General features: G+C 41.0%; 1 protein-coding gene across 1 annotated transcript in view; it reads left to right on the forward strand.

Moving 5' to 3' along the window:
• The first annotated feature begins 28 nt into the window (after positions 1–28).
• The window catches only part of SPATA1 (spermatogenesis associated 1), a 75,545-nt gene continuing 57,780 nt past the window's right edge, over positions 29–17,793 (forward strand). The window contains exons 1-2 of the mRNA XM_060005971.1: positions 29–179; positions 7,793–7,968. Of these exons, the coding sequence (XP_059861954.1) occupies positions 7,933–7,968 (36 nt within the window). The 5' untranslated portion in view covers positions 29–179; positions 7,793–7,932. The remainder of the gene's footprint in view (positions 180–7,792; positions 7,969–17,793) is intronic.

Below are 17,793 nucleotides of genomic sequence, written 5' to 3' on the forward strand. Positions count from 1 at the left end.
TCTCCGCCTTCTGTTTCGGCTCCTCACTCGGACGGGAGCCCGAGCCTCAGGGGGGTGAGGGGAGAGCTGGGAGCGAGAAGGGGCGGAGCGGATGGTGGGCGCGGCAGCTGCGGGATGCTAACGCGACCAGACACCCATCCTCTCCGCTCTCCCTCTCTGGAGAGGATGATTTGGGAGAGGTAAGGAAAGAGCTTGTCGTTATCCTCCAAGACCCGAGGGGACCGGTGAGAGAAGTCAGATATTGAGGGACTTTGTAAAAGGCCTGGTGGCGGGACGACGAGGCGGTTCCTGTTTTCCTGACGGAGTTGGCGGCAGAGGTTGAGGGAAGGGAAGGGGAGAGCCTTACCGAGGCGTAAGAGCTAGAAATACGGGCTTGAGTCACTGGCACCCTGTCCCCTTAGAGACGCATCCCTGAGTGACCCAAGTTTGTCCAACGGGCGGCCCATCCGCAGCCCGCTTCCCCATCGTCGGACCCCAATAGGAGTAGATGCAAGGTTAGGGACCTCAACAGCAAAAAAAAAAAATGACTCTTCTCTTTAGTGCTTAGCTATAAACATGAATTACCTATGTATCTCCTCAGCCGGCATCTCACTACTGGTTCAATCAGTCATTCTCTCTAGTCTTTATCTCTTTTTCTGTTGTGGTTTACAAATAATTACAGCTTTCTCATGACATGGGCTTGCTTCATGGATATGATACTGCTTCATGACTTCCCTTTATACATTCATTTTGCTTCAGTATCTGCTAACTACATACTTGAATCTTGAGTTCTTCTCCCAATTTTAATTCCTAAGGGCTCATCTATACATGCCAGGCCACTTTGTCTCTGGCCAGCCAGGATTTGGTCTTTAGTATTGATACAGTCAGTAATAACAAAGGGAATTGTAGCTCAAAACACGGCTTGTTTGCTGTTCCTTTAGAAGGAATACTATAGGGGGGCAGTTTAATTTAGGATAATAGTAAAGCAGGTCTTGATTGCTCTATCTTGAGTTCACTTAATGAAAAATTTGTTCTGAGTTAGAATATCAAGTTTTTAATGCATCCAGAAAAATTGAAAGTTGCAGTCTCCCAGTTGGCATACTAGTTAATGAATGCCAGTATGCTGTATTTAATATAGATTATTACCATTAATTCTTATCTAATAAAGAAGTTGAGTTGTGCTTTGTTAGGTTCATAATTGAGACTAATAGTAGTACAATGTCAGAAAGAGCCTTTGGATAGATACAGAAATAGAAATATTTAATGTTTCCTTAAAGTACTAATGTATTTAAAATAGCGTTTGAGATGGTTAAAATGACAAATCACATTTTGTTTTAATTGTTGTAAAAAATTTATATAGGAAGTAATATGTGGAAATAATTTGATTTGAAAGATTGTGTGTCCCAGAATATAATCTTTTAATTTTGATACCATTAGAACAATTAGTGGAGTCTGATAGGATTTCATAGAGACATAATCAGTACTAGATCACAGGAATTTTAAGTTCTGTCAGATTTAAATCACTATCTTAACATAAAGCAAAGCTTTGGAATTTTTTTTTTTTTTTTTAAGAGAAAGAAGCACACTCCATAGACAGTGTGGGCCATCTCAGAAGGTGAAAGGCACCAGGGTATGGGGGTTGTCAGTTTTTATAGGGGTGGGTAATTTCGTAGGCTAATGAGTGGGAGGAGTATTCTAGCTGTTTTGGGGGAGGGGTGAGGATTTCCAGGAATTGAGCCACGGCCCACTTTTTTTTTTTTTTTTTTTTTTGCGGTACGCGGGCCTCTCACTGTTGTGGCCTCTCCCATTGTGGAGCACAGGCTCCGGATGCACAGGCTCAGTGGCCATGGCGCACGGGCCCAGCCACTCCGCGGCATGTGGGATCTTCCCGGACTGGGGCACGAACCCGTGTCCCCTGCATCGGCAGGCGGACTCTCAACCACTGCACCACCAGGGAAGCCCTGGCCCACTTTTTGACCTTTATGGTCAGCCTAGGAACTGTCATGGCGCCTGTGGGTGTGTCATTTAGCTTCCTGATGTGTTACAGTGGAAGTCAACTCATCCACCATCTTGGACCTATTTGGTTCTAATGAGTTTATGTTGTATCCTCCAGCTATGTCATTCTTTTTAAACGTTGTGCCCTGCCCCCTTCCTGTCTCATTCCCCGCTCAGAGATTTCACTCCCATAATCTTATGGGAAGCAGAGGGGTGATGGTCTTTCTGTAACTGCTTCAGGGCTGAGTAGAGGTGTCAACCCTGCCTGTCAGGGAGTAAAAATCTCTGGATGCCTGATCTAGAGACCCCAGGGGGCAGGACAGCTTCTTGTTTTGAGTTGGTGTGGACTGGAATCCTTGCATAGTCATCTTATGTGGGACTATTGTAACTACTTCTGTAGCCTTCCTGTGAATTTTCTTTTGTTTTTGAATTTTATTTTATTTTTTCATACAGCAGGTTCTTATTAGTCATCCATTTTATACACATCAGTGTATATATGTCAATCCCAATCTCCCAATTCATCACACCCCCGCACCCTCTGCCGCTTTCCCCCTTTGGTGTCCATACGTTTGTTCTCTACATCTGTGTCTCAATTTCTGCCCTGCAAACCGGTTCCTCTGTACCGTTTTTCTAGGTTCCACATATATGCGTTAATACACAGTATTTGTTTTTCTCCTTCTGACTTACTTCACTCTGTATGACAGTCTCTAGATTCATCCACGTCTCTACAAATGACCCAATCTTCTTCTTTTTTTTTTTTTTTTTCTTTTTTTTTTGCGGTACGCGGGCCTCTCACTGTTGTGGCCTCTCCCGTTGCGGAGCACAGGCTCTGGACACGCAAGCTCAGTGGCCATGGCGCACGGGCCCAGCCACTCCGCGGCATGTGGGATCTTCCCGGACTGGGGCACGAACCCGTGTCCCCTGCATCGGCAGGCGGACTCTCAACCACTGCACCACCAGGGAAGCCCTGGCCCACTTTTTGACCTTTATGGTCAGCCTAGGAACTGTCATGGCGCCTGTGGGTGTGTCATTTAGCTTCCTGATGTGTTACAGTGGAAGTCAACTCATCCACCATCTTGGACCTATTTGGTTCTAATGAGTTTATGTTGTATCCTCCAGCTATGTCATTCTTTTTAAACGTTGTGCCCTGCCCCCTTCCTGTCTCATTCCCCGCTCAGAGATTTCACTCCCATAATCTTATGGGAAGCAGAGGGGTGATGGTCTTTCTGTAACTGCTTCAGGGCTGAGTAGAGGTGTCAACCCTGCCTGTCAGGGAGTAAAAATCTCTGGATGCCTGATCTAGAGACCCCAGGGGGCAGGACAGCTTCTTGTTTTGAGTTGGTGTGGACTGGAATCCTTGCATAGTCATCTTATGTGGGACTATTGTAACTACTTCTGTAGCCTTCCTGTGAATTTTCTTTTGTTTTTGAATTTTATTTTATTTTTTCATACAGCAGGTTCTTATTAGTCATCCATTTTATACACATCAGTGTATATATGTCAATCCCAATCTCCCAATTCATCACACCCCCGCACCCTCTGCCGCTTTCCCCCTTTGGTGTCCATACGTTTGTTCTCTACATCTGTGTCTCAATTTCTGCCCTGCAAACCGGTTCCTCTGTACCGTTTTTCTAGGTTCCACATATATGCGTTAATACACAGTATTTGTTTTTCTCCTTCTGACTTACTTCACTCTGTATGACAGTCTCTAGATTCATCCACGTCTCTACAAATGACCCAATCTTCTTCTTTTTTTTTTTTTTTTTCTTTTTTTTTTGCGGTACGCGGGCCTCTCACTGTTGTGGCCTCTCCCGTTGCGGAGCACAGGCTCTGGACACGCAAGCTCAGCGGCCATGGCTCACGGGCCCAGCCACTCCGCGGCATGTGGGATCTTCCCGGACCGGGGCACGAACCCGTGTCCCCTGCATTGGCAGGTGGACTCTCAACCACTGCGCCACCAGGGAAGCCCGACCCAATCTTCTTGAAGAGGAAGCACTTTTGTAACAGCATCAGAGTACAAGGATAACTGTCTATAAATGACAAGACTTAAAAGGCATGGTTAAACATCTTATTACAGTGTAATCCATAAAGAAGTGACAGACAACATTTTAAGATGACAGCTAGAACTATAGCATTAGACCAGGACATATCCAAATTCCAGAAACTATATAATTTTTAGAATGTCTGTGTTAATATCATTCATCTATACAGTATATCTTAAGTAGGTTAATCGCTCGTGTGATAATGCTCTCTATGTAATTTAACATACCAAATAATACTGGTTAAATATTTCTCTCTGAGATGCCTCAGGGGCCCTCCAAAACATCCCAAAGTTAACTGAAAGTCAAAAGAACTTTGATTAAAATTTGATATTTGGGAAGTTTCTCAAAAAGTTTCAACACTTGATCAAATAAGGTCATTGGTCACTGTGAGACAATACTTATTTGTTAACCAAAGTTACAAGAGATCTCAAAAGCAAATACAGATCACTTAAAGGCAAAGAAACTCACACAATATGTTATCAGAAACGGCATTCCAGGGACTTCCCTGGTGGCACAGTGGTTAAGAATCCGTCTGCCAATGCAGGGGACACGAATTTGAGCCCTGGTCCGGGAAGATCCCACATGCCGCGGAGCAACTAAGCTCATGCACCACAGCTACTGAGCCTGTGCTCTAGAGCCCACGAGCCACAACTACTGAGTCCACACACCACAACTACTAAAGCCCACGTGCCCAGAGCCCGTGCTCCGCAACAAGAGAAGCCACCGCAATGAGAAGCCCGCACACCGCAACAAAGACTAGACCCTGCTCGCTGCAACTAGAGAAAGCCCGCAGGCAGCAACGAAGACCCGATGCAGCCGAAAATAAGTACATAAAATAAATAAATTTATTAAAAGAAACAGTATTCCAAGAAAACCTTGTTCTTGGGACTTCCCTGGTGGCTCAGTGGTTGAGAATCCTCCTGCCAACGCAGGGGACATGGGTCTAATTCCCTGGTCTGGGAAGATCCCATGTGCCACGGAGCAACTAAGCCACAACTACTGAGCCTGTGTACCTAGAGCCCATGCTCTGCAGCAAGCGAAGCCCGTGCACCACAACAAAAAGTAGCCGCGGCTCAATGCAACTAGAGAAAGCCCACGTGCAGCAATGAAGACCCAATGCAACCCAAAATAAATAAATAAGTAAATAAATAACTTTTTTTTTTTAAAAAAAAGGAAAACCTTGTTCTCTTAACGGAAAGAGAAACCAAATCCAAGACTTAGCTTACTCCCAACAAAATCCATTTACCCACCTAAATTCAATCCAATCTTAGAAAATCCTGATCATGCGTAACTCTTCAGTATTTTTTCATCCTCACGCCTTCTTTTTTTTTTTTAATTTATTTTATTTATTTTTGCTGTGTTGGGTCTTCGTTTCTGTGCGAGGGCTTTCTCTAGTTGTGGCAAGCGGGGGCCACTCTTCACCGCGGTGTGCGGGCCTCTCACTATCGCGGCCTCTCTTGTTGCGGAGCACAGGCTCCAGACGCGCAGGCTCATTAGTTGTGGCTCTCGGGCCTAGTTGCTCTGCGGCATGTGGGATCCTCCCAGACCAGGGCTCGAACCCGTGTCCCCTGCATTAGCAGGCAGATTCTCAACCACTGTGCCACCAGGGAAGCCCCCTCACGCCTTCTTTTACTGAAGACACATATCTAACTTTGCTTAAAAATCTTTCCACATTGGGTTACTTTTCTTACTGACAAATTTGCAATAGATATAATAAAGTCTAGTAAACCTAAGTACAACAGAAATATTGTACAATATTATACTTAACATTGATGACTCTAAAGACGTGTCTATATTAATGAAGCCAACAAGCTTAAGCCACCTTCAATACCAGATATCAGTTTAGTACTGAATATTTTCCAGTACTACTGGGGCTACTCTTTGTTGCAGTGCGTGGGCTTCTCATTGCGGTGGCTTTTCTTGTTGCAGAGCATGGGCTCTAGGCACGCGGGCTTCAGTAGTTGAGGCACGCCGGCTTCAGTAGTTGAGGCGCACGGGCTTAGTTGCTCCTCGGCATGTAGGATCTTCACAGACCAGGGCTCAAACTTGTGTTCCCTGCATTGGCTGACGGATTCATAACCACTGCGCCACCAGGTAAAATTCATTCTGGCCAGATTATTTTCTATTTCTGCGCTAATTTCCTTTAAGTCAGTGAAATGGAGCTCTTTTACTAATTACTTTTTGGCAATACCATACATCTAAGACACACATAGATACGTACGAACACACAAACACAGAGACCTCATTGTTCCCATTCCAGAATTTCAGCCATGAGCCAGGTACAGCAATGTAAAACCCATCAGTCTGCAAAAGAGGTTGGATTAAAATTGGGTTTCTGGCAGATGTAATAAATCAAGCTCACTTGTCTAGATGGCTAAACCCTTGTTAATAATATTTGTGGAAAAGATGCTTAAGATTTTTATTTGTCCTTGAAAAGTTCCAATTTACCCCCTTTTTCAAAATCTGCATTTTAAAAAGATGGCAGAGATTAGGGTTCCTGGAGAAAACCAGGTCAGATATTTGCATCTCAAAGGCACAGGCAAGTTCCTCCTAGGATGACTGTTTCCCCTTTAATACTTACAAGTCTGTTAAGATAAATAGGGAAGCTTTTGGGAGTGATAAAAGGATTGGTGGGCTTTGGATTATTTTTGGAGCCATACCTCTGATTCTGTAGAGACCAGATTTGTAAAACAAGGATAGTTTTGGTTTTTTTTTTTTCTTTTTTTAAATAATTGGGTGGCTACCTCAATGATACTGAAAGACCGATATACCTATTAACCTATGTTGGAATGTTTTACTTTCCTTATTTAGCTTAGGGGAGAACGCCTCCCCCAAAATTTCTGTGAGGTACGGTTAGCTTAGACCAGTGGCTTCCCATTTTGGTACGCTAGTTACAACACTTTTGGGAATCCTCCCTAGGTTTAAGAATTTTTTTAATTATAGCCCTCAGTCAGGCCTTTGATCGGAGGAGGCTTGCCTACAGCCTCATGTGATCTCATATTTAAAGGTAGCCACACAATTTTCTTTTTTTTCTCCATTCCATTCCTATCCTGCAGCCACCCTCAGCTTGAATTTTAAGTTTTGTCAGATTTAAATCACTATCTTAATATAAAGCAAAGCTTTGGAATCTTGAAAAAACTTCTCTACTATTGGTATTATAGTATATCCCTAAGGATTGTCCCACTTTGATAATTCTTTTTTAGAGTAATAATTCTGCTACCTTATTTTTTAACTTTTATTATATATTTATATACTTTAAATTTTGTTGTGTATTCTTGTAAACTGTCATACATTTTCTGAGGGAAAACACAAGAAATAATACACAAACATAGGTACACAAACCTGATATACTTAAAGACTGATATTTTCATCTGGAATAATTGTTCACATTTATTATTATTGAGGTATCCAAGGCCAGGAAGAAATGTAAAGGGTAAAACAATTTTCATCATTTTACAGCATTTGTATAAGTTTAATCTTTCTACTTCCAAAAGTATATTTCTACTTTGTGTAAAACACTATGTATTTAACCTTAATTTTTGACCAAGAGAAAATGAATTGTTTAGAATAGTAAAAAATGTTCTAGTCACAAGTCTATTATAATTTACCACTTTACTTAGTTGTACGGGATGTATGTTCATTTCATTGCAGTTACCAGCCCTACTTACTAGTAGTATATCTTTTTGAATTATTATAATAAGATTGTATACTTATCAAGTTTTCATTTTGAGTCTAAAGCCTTTTGTGTTTTTCTGTTTATTTTTTGAATGAATCAGAGACAGAAATGAGTGGAATGCTATCTTAAACAAGCCAAAAATCTGTTATAACCTTTATTAAATACTACTTCAATGAAGAAAGATTTAAAAAACCCTACAAAATTCCAACTGATAATTACCCCATTCAGACGTTGGTGAATATGTCCCTCAGTCCAAGTCGACCTTCCTCATCAGAGGTAAGAAAATCTTTTTTACACTAAAATATAAGAAAAACCTGCTTATCATTGGTTTTGAAAAGTTTTGATAAAGCAAAAATATGGATTATATAAAGTATTAGATACCAACACCACTGTGAACCCAACTTTGTGTATCCCAGTACTTGATTACAGTTCCTGTATCTCTAAGGACCCCAATTATACTGGGACCTCCAATGCATTGATCCTATCACCTTTGTTTGTTTGTTTGTTTGTTTATTCCTCTTCTCAGGATGCCTTCCATGGCTGGCTTAAATATCACGGAGCACTCTTTTGGGGTTTTTTTGGAATTTTTGAATTTTATTTTATTTTTTTTATACAGCAGGTTCTTATTAGTTATCTATTTTATACATATTAGTGTATACATGTCAATCCCAATCTCCCAGTTCATCCCACCCCCACCTCCACCCCCCGCCACTTTCCCCCTTTGGTGTCCATACGTTTGTTCTCTACATCTTTGTCTCTATTTCTGCCCTGCAAATTCATGGAGCATTCTTTTTTTTTTTTTTTTTTTTTTTTTTTTTGCGGTACGCGAGCCTCTCACTGTTGTGGCCTCCCCCATTGCGGAGCACAGGCTCTGGACGCGCAGGCTCAGCGGCCATGGCTCACGAGCCCAGCCGCTCCGCGGCATGTGGGATCCTCCCGGAACGGGGCACGAACCCGTGTCCCCTGCATTGGCAGGCGGACTCTCAACCACTGCGCCACCAGGGAAGCCCCATGGAGCATTCTTGATCACTCTCTTGCACATACTTTTGACTCCTTGCCCTCTCTCATTTCACTGTAGTCCTTGACAAAACAAAAACCCTGCTTAATCTTCTTCACCTATTCTTCATATATACCTACAGTGGAACATGGCTGGAGGAAAATATACCAGCATAGGACTATTCTCATTTTAAATTAATGACCATGAATCTCAAGTGGAACTTTTTGCTAGTAGGCAATAAGACTATCTCCCACTCACTCATTCACTCTTCCACTATTCTAGATAACTATTTCATACCTTCTCAAACCCCCAATACCTTCTTCTCATTTTCACTTTAAATCAACTCCAGTCAAGCTTTCACTCTACTATTCCACTAAAACTGCTGTTAAATTCACCTTTACATTACTAAATCTATTGCTTAATTCTTATTCCATATATGCTTGATCTGTGTGTGCACAGTAGTTGACACTGTTGATCACTCTGTCTTCCTTGACATAATTCCTTCACTTAGCTTTTAGCATACACATTATCTTGGTTTTTCTTCTACATTCCTTGTTATTCATTTTCAGTCTTCTTTTTTGTGTCTTTTTCTTCTTCCTGTTCTCTTGATATTGGGGAATTTCAGGGGTCAGCTCTTTGCTCTCTTCTCTGTTTGCACTCATTGTGATCTCATCCAGTCTAGTAGCTTTTTTTGGGGGGGGGGATTATTTCACTTTATTGTACCTTTAGTTCTTTTTTTTTTTCATTTTAACATCTTTATTGGAGTATAATTGCTTTACAATGGTATGTTAGTTTCAGATTCACAACAAAATGAGTCAGTTATATATATACATATGTTCCCATATCTCTTCCCACTTGCGTCTCCCTCCCTCCCACCCTCCCTATCCCACCCCTCCAGGCGGTCACAAAGCACCGAGCTGATCTCCCTGTGCTATGCGGCTGCTTCCCACTAGCTATCTACCTTACATTTGGTAGTGTATATATGTCCATGCCTCTCTCTCACTTTGTCACAGTTTATCCTACCCCCTCCCCATATCCTCAAGTCCATTCTCTAGAAGGTCTGTGTCTTTATTCCTGTTTCACCCCTAGGTTCTTCATGACATTTTTTTTCTTAAATTCCATATATATGTGTTAGCATACGGTATTTGTCTCTCTCTTTCTGACTTACTTCACTCTGTATGACAGACTCAAGGTCTATCCACCTCATTACAAATAGCTCAATTTCGTTTCTTTTTATGGCTGAGTAATATTCCATTGTATATATGTGCCACATCTTCTTTATCTGTTCATCCGATGATGGACACTCAGGTTGTTTCCATCTCCGGGCTATTGTAAATAGAGCTGCAATGAACATTTTGGTACATGACTCTTTTTGAATTATGGTTTTCTCAGGGTATATGCCCAGTAGTGGGATTGCTGGGTAATATGGTAGTTCTATTTGTAGTTTTTTTAAGGAACCTCCATACTCTTCTCCACAGTGGCTGTATCAATTTACATTCCCATCAACAGTGTAAGAGGGTTCCCTTTTCTCCACACGCTCTCCAGCATTTATTGTTTGTAGATTTTTTGATGATGGCCATTCTGACTGGTGTGAGATGATATCTCATTGTAGTTTTGATTTGCATTTCTCTAATGATTAGTGATGTTGAGCATTCTTTCATGTGTTTGTTGGCAGTCTGTATATCTTCTTTGGAGAAATGGCTATTTAGGTCTTCTGCCCATTTTTGGATTGGGTTGTTTGTATTTTTGTTATTAAGCTGCATGAGCTGCTTATAAATTTTGGAGATTAATCCTTTGTCAGTTGCTTCATTTGCAAATATTTTCTCCCATTCTGAGGGTTGTCTTTTGGTCTTCTTTATGGTTTCCTTTGCTGCGCAAAAGCTTTGAAATTTCATTAGGTCCCATTTGTTTATTTTTGTTTTTATTTCCATTTCTCTAGGAGGTGGGTCAAAAAGGACTTTGCTGTGATTTATGTCATAGAGTGTTCTGCCGATGTTTTCCTCTAACAGTTTGATAGTTTCTGGCCTTACATTTAGGTCTTTAATCCACCTTGAGCTTATCTTTGTGCATGGTGTTAGGGAGTGATCCAATCTCATACTTCTACATGTAGCTGTCCAGTTTTCCCAGCACCACTTATTGAAGAGGCTGTCCTTTCTCCACTGTACATACCTGCCTCCTTTATCAAAGATAAGGGGACCATGTGTGTGTGGGTTTATCTCTGGGCTTTCTATCCTGTTCCATTGATCTATATTTCTGTTTTTGTGCCAGTACCATACTGTCTTGATTACTGTAGCTTTGTAGTATAGTCTGAAGTCAGGAAGCTTGATTCCTCCAGCTCTGTTTTTCGTTCTCAAGATTGCTTTGTCTATTCGGGGTCTTTTGTGTTTCCATACAAATGTGAAATTTTTTGTTCTAGTTCTGTGAAAAATGCCAGTGGTAGTTTGATAGGGATTGCATTGAATCTGTAGGTTGCTTTGGGTAGTAGAGTCATTTTCACAATGTTGATCCTTCCAATCCAAGAACATGGTATATCTCTCCATCTATTTGTATCATCTTTAATTTCTTTCATCTGTGTCTTATAATTTTCTACATACAGGTCTTTTGTCTCTTTAGGTAGGTTTATTCCTAGATATTTTTTTCTTTTTGTTGCAATGATAAATGGGACTGTTTTCTTGATTTCACTTTCAGATTTTTCATCCTTAGTGTATCAGAATGCCAGATATTTCTGTGCATTAATTTTGTATCCTGCTACTTTACCAAATTCATTGATTAGCTCTAGTAGTTTTCTGGTAGCATCTTTAGGATTCTCTATGTATAGTATCATGTCATCTGCAAATAGTGACAGCTTTACTTCGTCTTTTCTGATTGGGATTCCTTTTATTTCCTTTTCTTCTCTGATTGCTGTGGCTAAAACTTCCAAAACTATGTTGAATAAGAGTGGTGAGAGTGGGCAACCTTGTCTTGTTCCTGATCTTAGAGGAAATGCTTTCAGTTTTTCACCATTGAGGACGATGTTGGCTGTGGGTTTGTCATATATGGCCTTTATTATGTTGAGGAAAGTTCCCTCTATGCCTACTTTCTGCAGGGTTTTTATCATAAATGGGTGTTGAATTTTGTCGAAAGCTTTCTCTGCATCTATTGAGATGATCATATGGTGTATCTCCTTCAATTTGTTAATATGGTGATTGATTTGCGTATATTGAAGAATGCTTGCATTCCTGGAATAAACCCCACTTGATCATGGTGTATGATCCGTTTAATGTGCTGTTGGATTCTGTTTGCTAGTATTTTGTTGAGGACTTTTGCATCTATGTTCATCAGTGATATTGGCCTGTAGTTTTCTTTCTTTGTGACATCCTTGTCTGGTTTTGGTATCAGGGTGATGGTGGCCTCGTAGAATGAGTTGGGGAGTGTTCCTCCCTCTGCTATATTTTGGAAAAGTTTGAGAAGGATAGGTCATAGCTCTTCTCTAAACGTTTGACAGAATTCGCCTGTGAAGCCATCTGGTCCTGGGCTTTTGTTTGTTGGAAGATTTTTAATCACAGTTTCAATTTCAGTGCTTGTGATTGGTCTGTTCATATTTTCTATTTCTTCCTGATTCAGCCTTGGCAGGTTGTGCCTTTCTAAGAATTTGTCCGTTTCTTCCAGGTTGTCCATTTTATTGGCATAGAGTTGCTTGTAGTAATCTCTCATGATCTTTTGTATTTCTGCAGTGTCAGTTGTTACTTCTCCTTTTTCATTTCTAATTCTATTGATTTCAGTCATCTCCCTTTTTTTCTTGATGAGTCTGGCTAATGGTTTATCAATTTTGTTTATCCTTTCAAAAAACCAGCTTTTAGTTTTATTGATCTTTGCTATCGTTTCCTTCACTTCTTTTTCATTTATTTCTGATCTGATTTTTATGATTTCTTTCCTTCTGCTCACTTTGGGGTTTTTTTGTTCTTCTTTCTCTAATTGCTTTAGGTGCAAGGTTAGGTTGCTTATTCGAGATGTTTCCTGTTTCTTAAGGTAGGATTGTATTGCTATAAACTTCCCTCTTAGAACTGCTTTTGCTGCATCCCATAGATTTTGAGTTGTCGTGTCTCCATTGTCATTTGTTTCTAGGTATTTTTTGATTTCCTCTTTGATTTCTTCAGTGATCACTTCGTTATTAAGTAGTGTATTGTTTAGCCTCCATGTGTTTGTATTTTTTACAGATCTTTTCCTGTAATTGATATCTAGTCTCATGGCGTTGTGGTCAGAAAAGATACTTGATACAATTTCAGTTTTCTTAAATTTACCAAGGCTTAAATTTCTTAAATTTACCAAGGCTTGATTTGTGACCCAAGATATGACCTATCCTGGAGAATGTTCCATGAGCACTTGAGAAAAATGTGTATTCTGTTGTTTTTGGATGGAATGTCCTATAAATATTAATTAAGTCCATCTTGTTTAATGTATCATTTAAAGCTTGTGTTTCCCTATTTATTTTCATTTTGGATGATCTGTCCATTGGTGAAAGTGGGGTGTTAAAGTACCCTACTAAGAATGTGTTACTGTCGATTTCCCCTTTTATGGCTGTTAGTATTTGCCTTATGTATTGAGGTGCTCCTATGTTGGGTGCATAAATATTTACAATTGTTGTATCTTCTTGGATCGATCCCTTGATCATTATGTAGTGTCCTTCTTTGTCTCTTCTAATAGTCTTTATTTTCAAGTCTATTTTGTCTGATACGAGAATTACTACTCCAGCTATCTTTTTGTTTCCATTTGCATGAAATACCTTTTTCCATCCCCTTACTTTCAGTCTGTATGTGTCTCTAGGTCTGAAGTGGGTCTCTTGTAGACAGCAAATATATGCGTCTTGTTTTTGTATCCATTCAGCCAATCTGTGTCTTTTGGTGGGAGCATTTAGTCCATTTACATTTAAGGTAATTATTGATATGTATGTTCCCATTCCCATTTTCTTAATTGTTTTGGGTTCGTTATTGTAGGTGTTTTCCTTCTCTTGTGTTTCTTGCCTAGAGAAGTTCCTTTAGCATTTGTTGTAGAGCTGGTTTGGTGGTGCTGAACTCTCTCAGCTTTTGCTTGTCTGTAAAGGTTTTAATTTCTCCATCAAATCTGAATGAGATCCTTGCCGGGTAGAGTAATCTTGGTTGCAGGTTTTTCTCCTTCATCACTTTCAATATGTCCTGCCACTCCCTTCTGGCTTGCAGAGTTTCTGCTGAAAGATCAGCTGTTAACCTTATGGGGATTCCCTTGTGTGTTATTTGTTGTTTTTCCCTTGCTGATTTTAATATGTTTTCTTTGTATTTAATTTTTGACAGTTTGATTAATATGTGTCTTGGCGTATTTCTCTTTGGATTTATCCTGTATGGCACTCTCTGTGCTTCCTGGACTTGATTAACTATTTCCTTTCCCATATTAGGGAAGTTTTCAACTATAATCTCTTCAAATATTTTCTCAGTCCCTTTCTTTTTCTCTTCTTCTTCTGGAACCCCTATAATTCGAATGTTGGTGCGTTTAATGTTGTCCCAGAGGTCTCTGAGACTGTCCTCAGTTCTTTTCATTCTTTTTTCTTTATTCTGCTCTGCAGTAGTTATTTCCACTATTTTATCTTCCAGGTCACTTATCTGTTCTTCTGCCTCAGTTATTCTGCTATTAATCCCATCTAGAGTATTTTTAATTTCATTTATTGTGTTGTTCATCATTGTTTGTTTCATCTTTAGTTCTTCTAGTTCCTTGTTAAATGTTTCTTGCATTTTGTCTATTCTATTTCCAAGATTTTGGATCATCTTTACTATCATTATTCTGAATTCTTTTTCAGGTAGACTGGGTATTTCCTCTTCATTTGTTAGGTCTGGTGGGTTTTTATCTTGCTCCTTCATCTGCTGTGTGTTTTTCTGTGTTTTCATTTTGCTTATCTTACTGTGTTTGGGGTCTCCTTTTTGCGGGCTGAAGGTTCGTAGTTCCTGTTGTTTTTGTTGTCTGTCCCCAGTGCCTCTGGTTGGTTCAGTGGGTTGTGCAGGCTTCCTGGTGGAGGGGACTAGTGCCTGTGTTCTGGTGGATGAGGCTGGATCTTGTCTTTCTGGTGGGCAGGTCCACGTCTGGTGGTGTGTTTTGGGGTGTCTGTAGACTTATTATGATTTTGGGCAGCCTCTCTGCTAATGGGTGGGGTTGTGTTCCTGTCTTGCTAGTTGTTTGGCATAGGATGTCCAGCACTGTAGCTTGCTGGTCATTGAGTGAAGCTGGGTGCTAGCGTTGAGATGGAGATCTCTGGGAGATTTTCGCCATTTGATATTATGTGCAGCTGGGAGGCCTCTTGTGGAACAGTGTCCTGAAGTTGGCTCTCCCACCTCAGAGGCACAGCACTAACTCCTGGCTGCAGCACCAAGAGCCTTTCATCCACACGGCTCAGAAGAAAAAGTAGAAAGAAAGAATTAGTAGAAGTAGAAAGAAAGAAAGAAAGGAGGGAGCAAGAAGGAAGGAGGGAAAGAAGGAAAACAAGAAAGAAGACAAAGTAAAATAAAATAAAGTAAGATAAAATATAACGAAGTTATTAAAATAAAAAAATAATTATTAAGAGGAAAAAAACCCAAAAACAACGGATGCATAGAACCCAGAACAAATGGTGAAAGCAAAGCTATACAGACAAAATCTCACACAGAAGCATAAACATACACACAAAAAAAGGAAAAGGGGAAAGAATAATAAATCTTGCTCTCAAAGACCACCTCCTTAATTTGGGATTATTCATTGCCTATTCATGTGTTCCACAGATGCAGGGTACATCAAGTTGATTGTGGAGCTTTAATCCGCTGTGGGGAGGGAGGGGCACGGAGTGCGGGGCGGGCCTGCGGCGGCAGAGGCCAGCATGACGTTGCGCCAGCCCGAGGCGCGCCTTGCGTTTTCCCGGGGGAGTTGTCCCTGGATTCCGGGACCCTGGCAGTGGCGGGCTGCACAGGCTCCCCGGAAGGGGATGTGGATAGTGACCTGTGTTCGCACACAGGCTTCTTGTTGGTGGTAGCAGCGGCCTTAGCGTCTCATGTCTGTCTCTGGGGTCCGCACTTTTAGGTGCGGCTCGCACCCGTCTCTGGAGCTCCTTCAAGCAGTGTTCTTAATCCCCTCTCGTCGCGCACCAGGAAATAAAGAGGGAAGAAAAAGTCTCTTGCCTCTTCGGCAGGTCCAGACTTTTCCCCCGGCAGGTCCAGACTTTTCCCCAGACTCCTTCCCGGCTAGCCGCAGCACACTAACGCCCTGCAGGCTGTGTTCAGGCTGCCAACCCCAGTCCTCCCCCGGTGCTCCGACTGAAGCCCGAGCCTCAGCTCCGCCCCGGCAGGTGAGCAGACAAGCCTCTCGGCTGGTGAGTGCCGGTCGGCCCTGATCCTCTGTGCTGGAATCTCTCCGCTTTGCCTGCTGCACCCCTGTTGCTGTGCTCTCCTCCGCGGCCCCGAAGCTACCCCGCTCCGCCACCCGCAGTCTCCGCCCGCGAAGGGGCTTCCTAGTGTGTGGTAACGTTTCCTCCTTCACAGCTCCCTCCCACTGGTGCAGGACCCGTCCCTATCCTTCCGTCTCTGTTTATTCTTTTTTCTTTTGCCCTACCCAGTTACGTGGGGGGTTTCTTGCCTTTTGGGAGGTCTGAGGTCTTCTGCCAGCGTTCAGTAGGTGTTCTGTAGGAGTTGTTCCACGTGTAGATGTATTTCTGGTGTATCTGTGGGGAGGAAGGTGATCTCCGCGTCTTCGTACCTTTAGTTCTAGTTTCTCTCACTAGAATAGAGAACTACTCTTCCATTCCCCGAGTGTTATCCTCTCTAATCTCCAGTCTAGTAGCTTTAAATACCAACTTTATGCTAAGTATTCTCAAATTTATATCCCATCCCAGCCCTCTTTCCCAAACTCCAGATTGATATTTTCAGCTGCCTACTTGAAATCTGCGCTTGGATAACCAATAGACAGCTGAAACTCAGTATGTCTGAAACTGAACTACAGTTCTCCCCCCAGCCCAAACCTGTACTAACCATGACCTTACCCATCTCAGTTGATGGCAAATCCATCCTTTCGATATCTGAGGCCAAACACCTTGGAGTCATACATCACACCTTACTCAAACTTCACTTCTTGGACTTTAGCTTCAAATTATATACAAAATCTGACCACTTCCCATCACCTATATTGCTAGCATGTTAGTCTGAGCCACTATCACCTCACACTTTAATTATTGAAATAACTCTATAACAGGTTCCATTTTCTTGTCCCTTATAGTCTGTTCTATTATCCCTTTAATAATTATCAAATATACAAATATTTGGGAGTAGAGCATTATGTATGCCCAAATGTGAAGTAATATGTAATACAGGGTATTATGAAGTGTTCTTACCCCAGTTGATTAACACGTGTCAATTGAGGGCTATAAAGTCAACTGTTTACAGGAGAGAGAAGGATTGGAGAAATAAGTTAAATGACACCTTAGGAGTTAATAAGGTAAATTCAGAATGCAGAACAGCCTGTTAAACAATTGGTCCAGTCTCTTTAAAAAGTGCCATGAAGAGAAAAAAAAAAAGCACGTCTGGAAAACTCTTCCAAATTAAGCTTTTTAAAAGTTGTGACAAAGGGGAGAAGGAGAGAGGGAAGGACAAATTAGGAGTACGGGATTAATAGATACACACTAGTATACATAAGATAAATAAGCAACAAGGATTACTGTATAGCACAGGGAATTATATTCAATGTCTTATAATAAACTATAATGGAATATAATCTGAAAGAAAATAACTGAATCATTTTGCTGTATACCTGAAACTAACAAATTGTAAATCAACTATACTTCAATTAAAAAAAAGAAAAGACGTAACAACCAAATGCAATATGTTATCCTTGATTGAATTCTAGATTGAAAAAACATTCTGAGGACAGTTGGACAGTTGGCGAAATTTGTATATGGACTAGATATTAGTTGACATTAAGCAATTGTTAATTTTCTTAGATTTGTATCTGGACTATTCTATTTAAAACTGAAAACTACTCCCTCTTTTATCTTCCCAATTTCCTTGCCCTGCTCTACTTATTCTCTTTTCCCAGTACTGCCCACTTTCTGATTTGCTATATCACTTACCAGTGTTTTATAT

Source organism: Delphinus delphis, chromosome 1, assembly GCF_949987515.2.
Source record: "Delphinus delphis chromosome 1, mDelDel1.2, whole genome shotgun sequence".
Classification (NCBI taxonomy): Eukaryota; Metazoa; Chordata; class Mammalia; order Artiodactyla; family Delphinidae; genus Delphinus; species Delphinus delphis.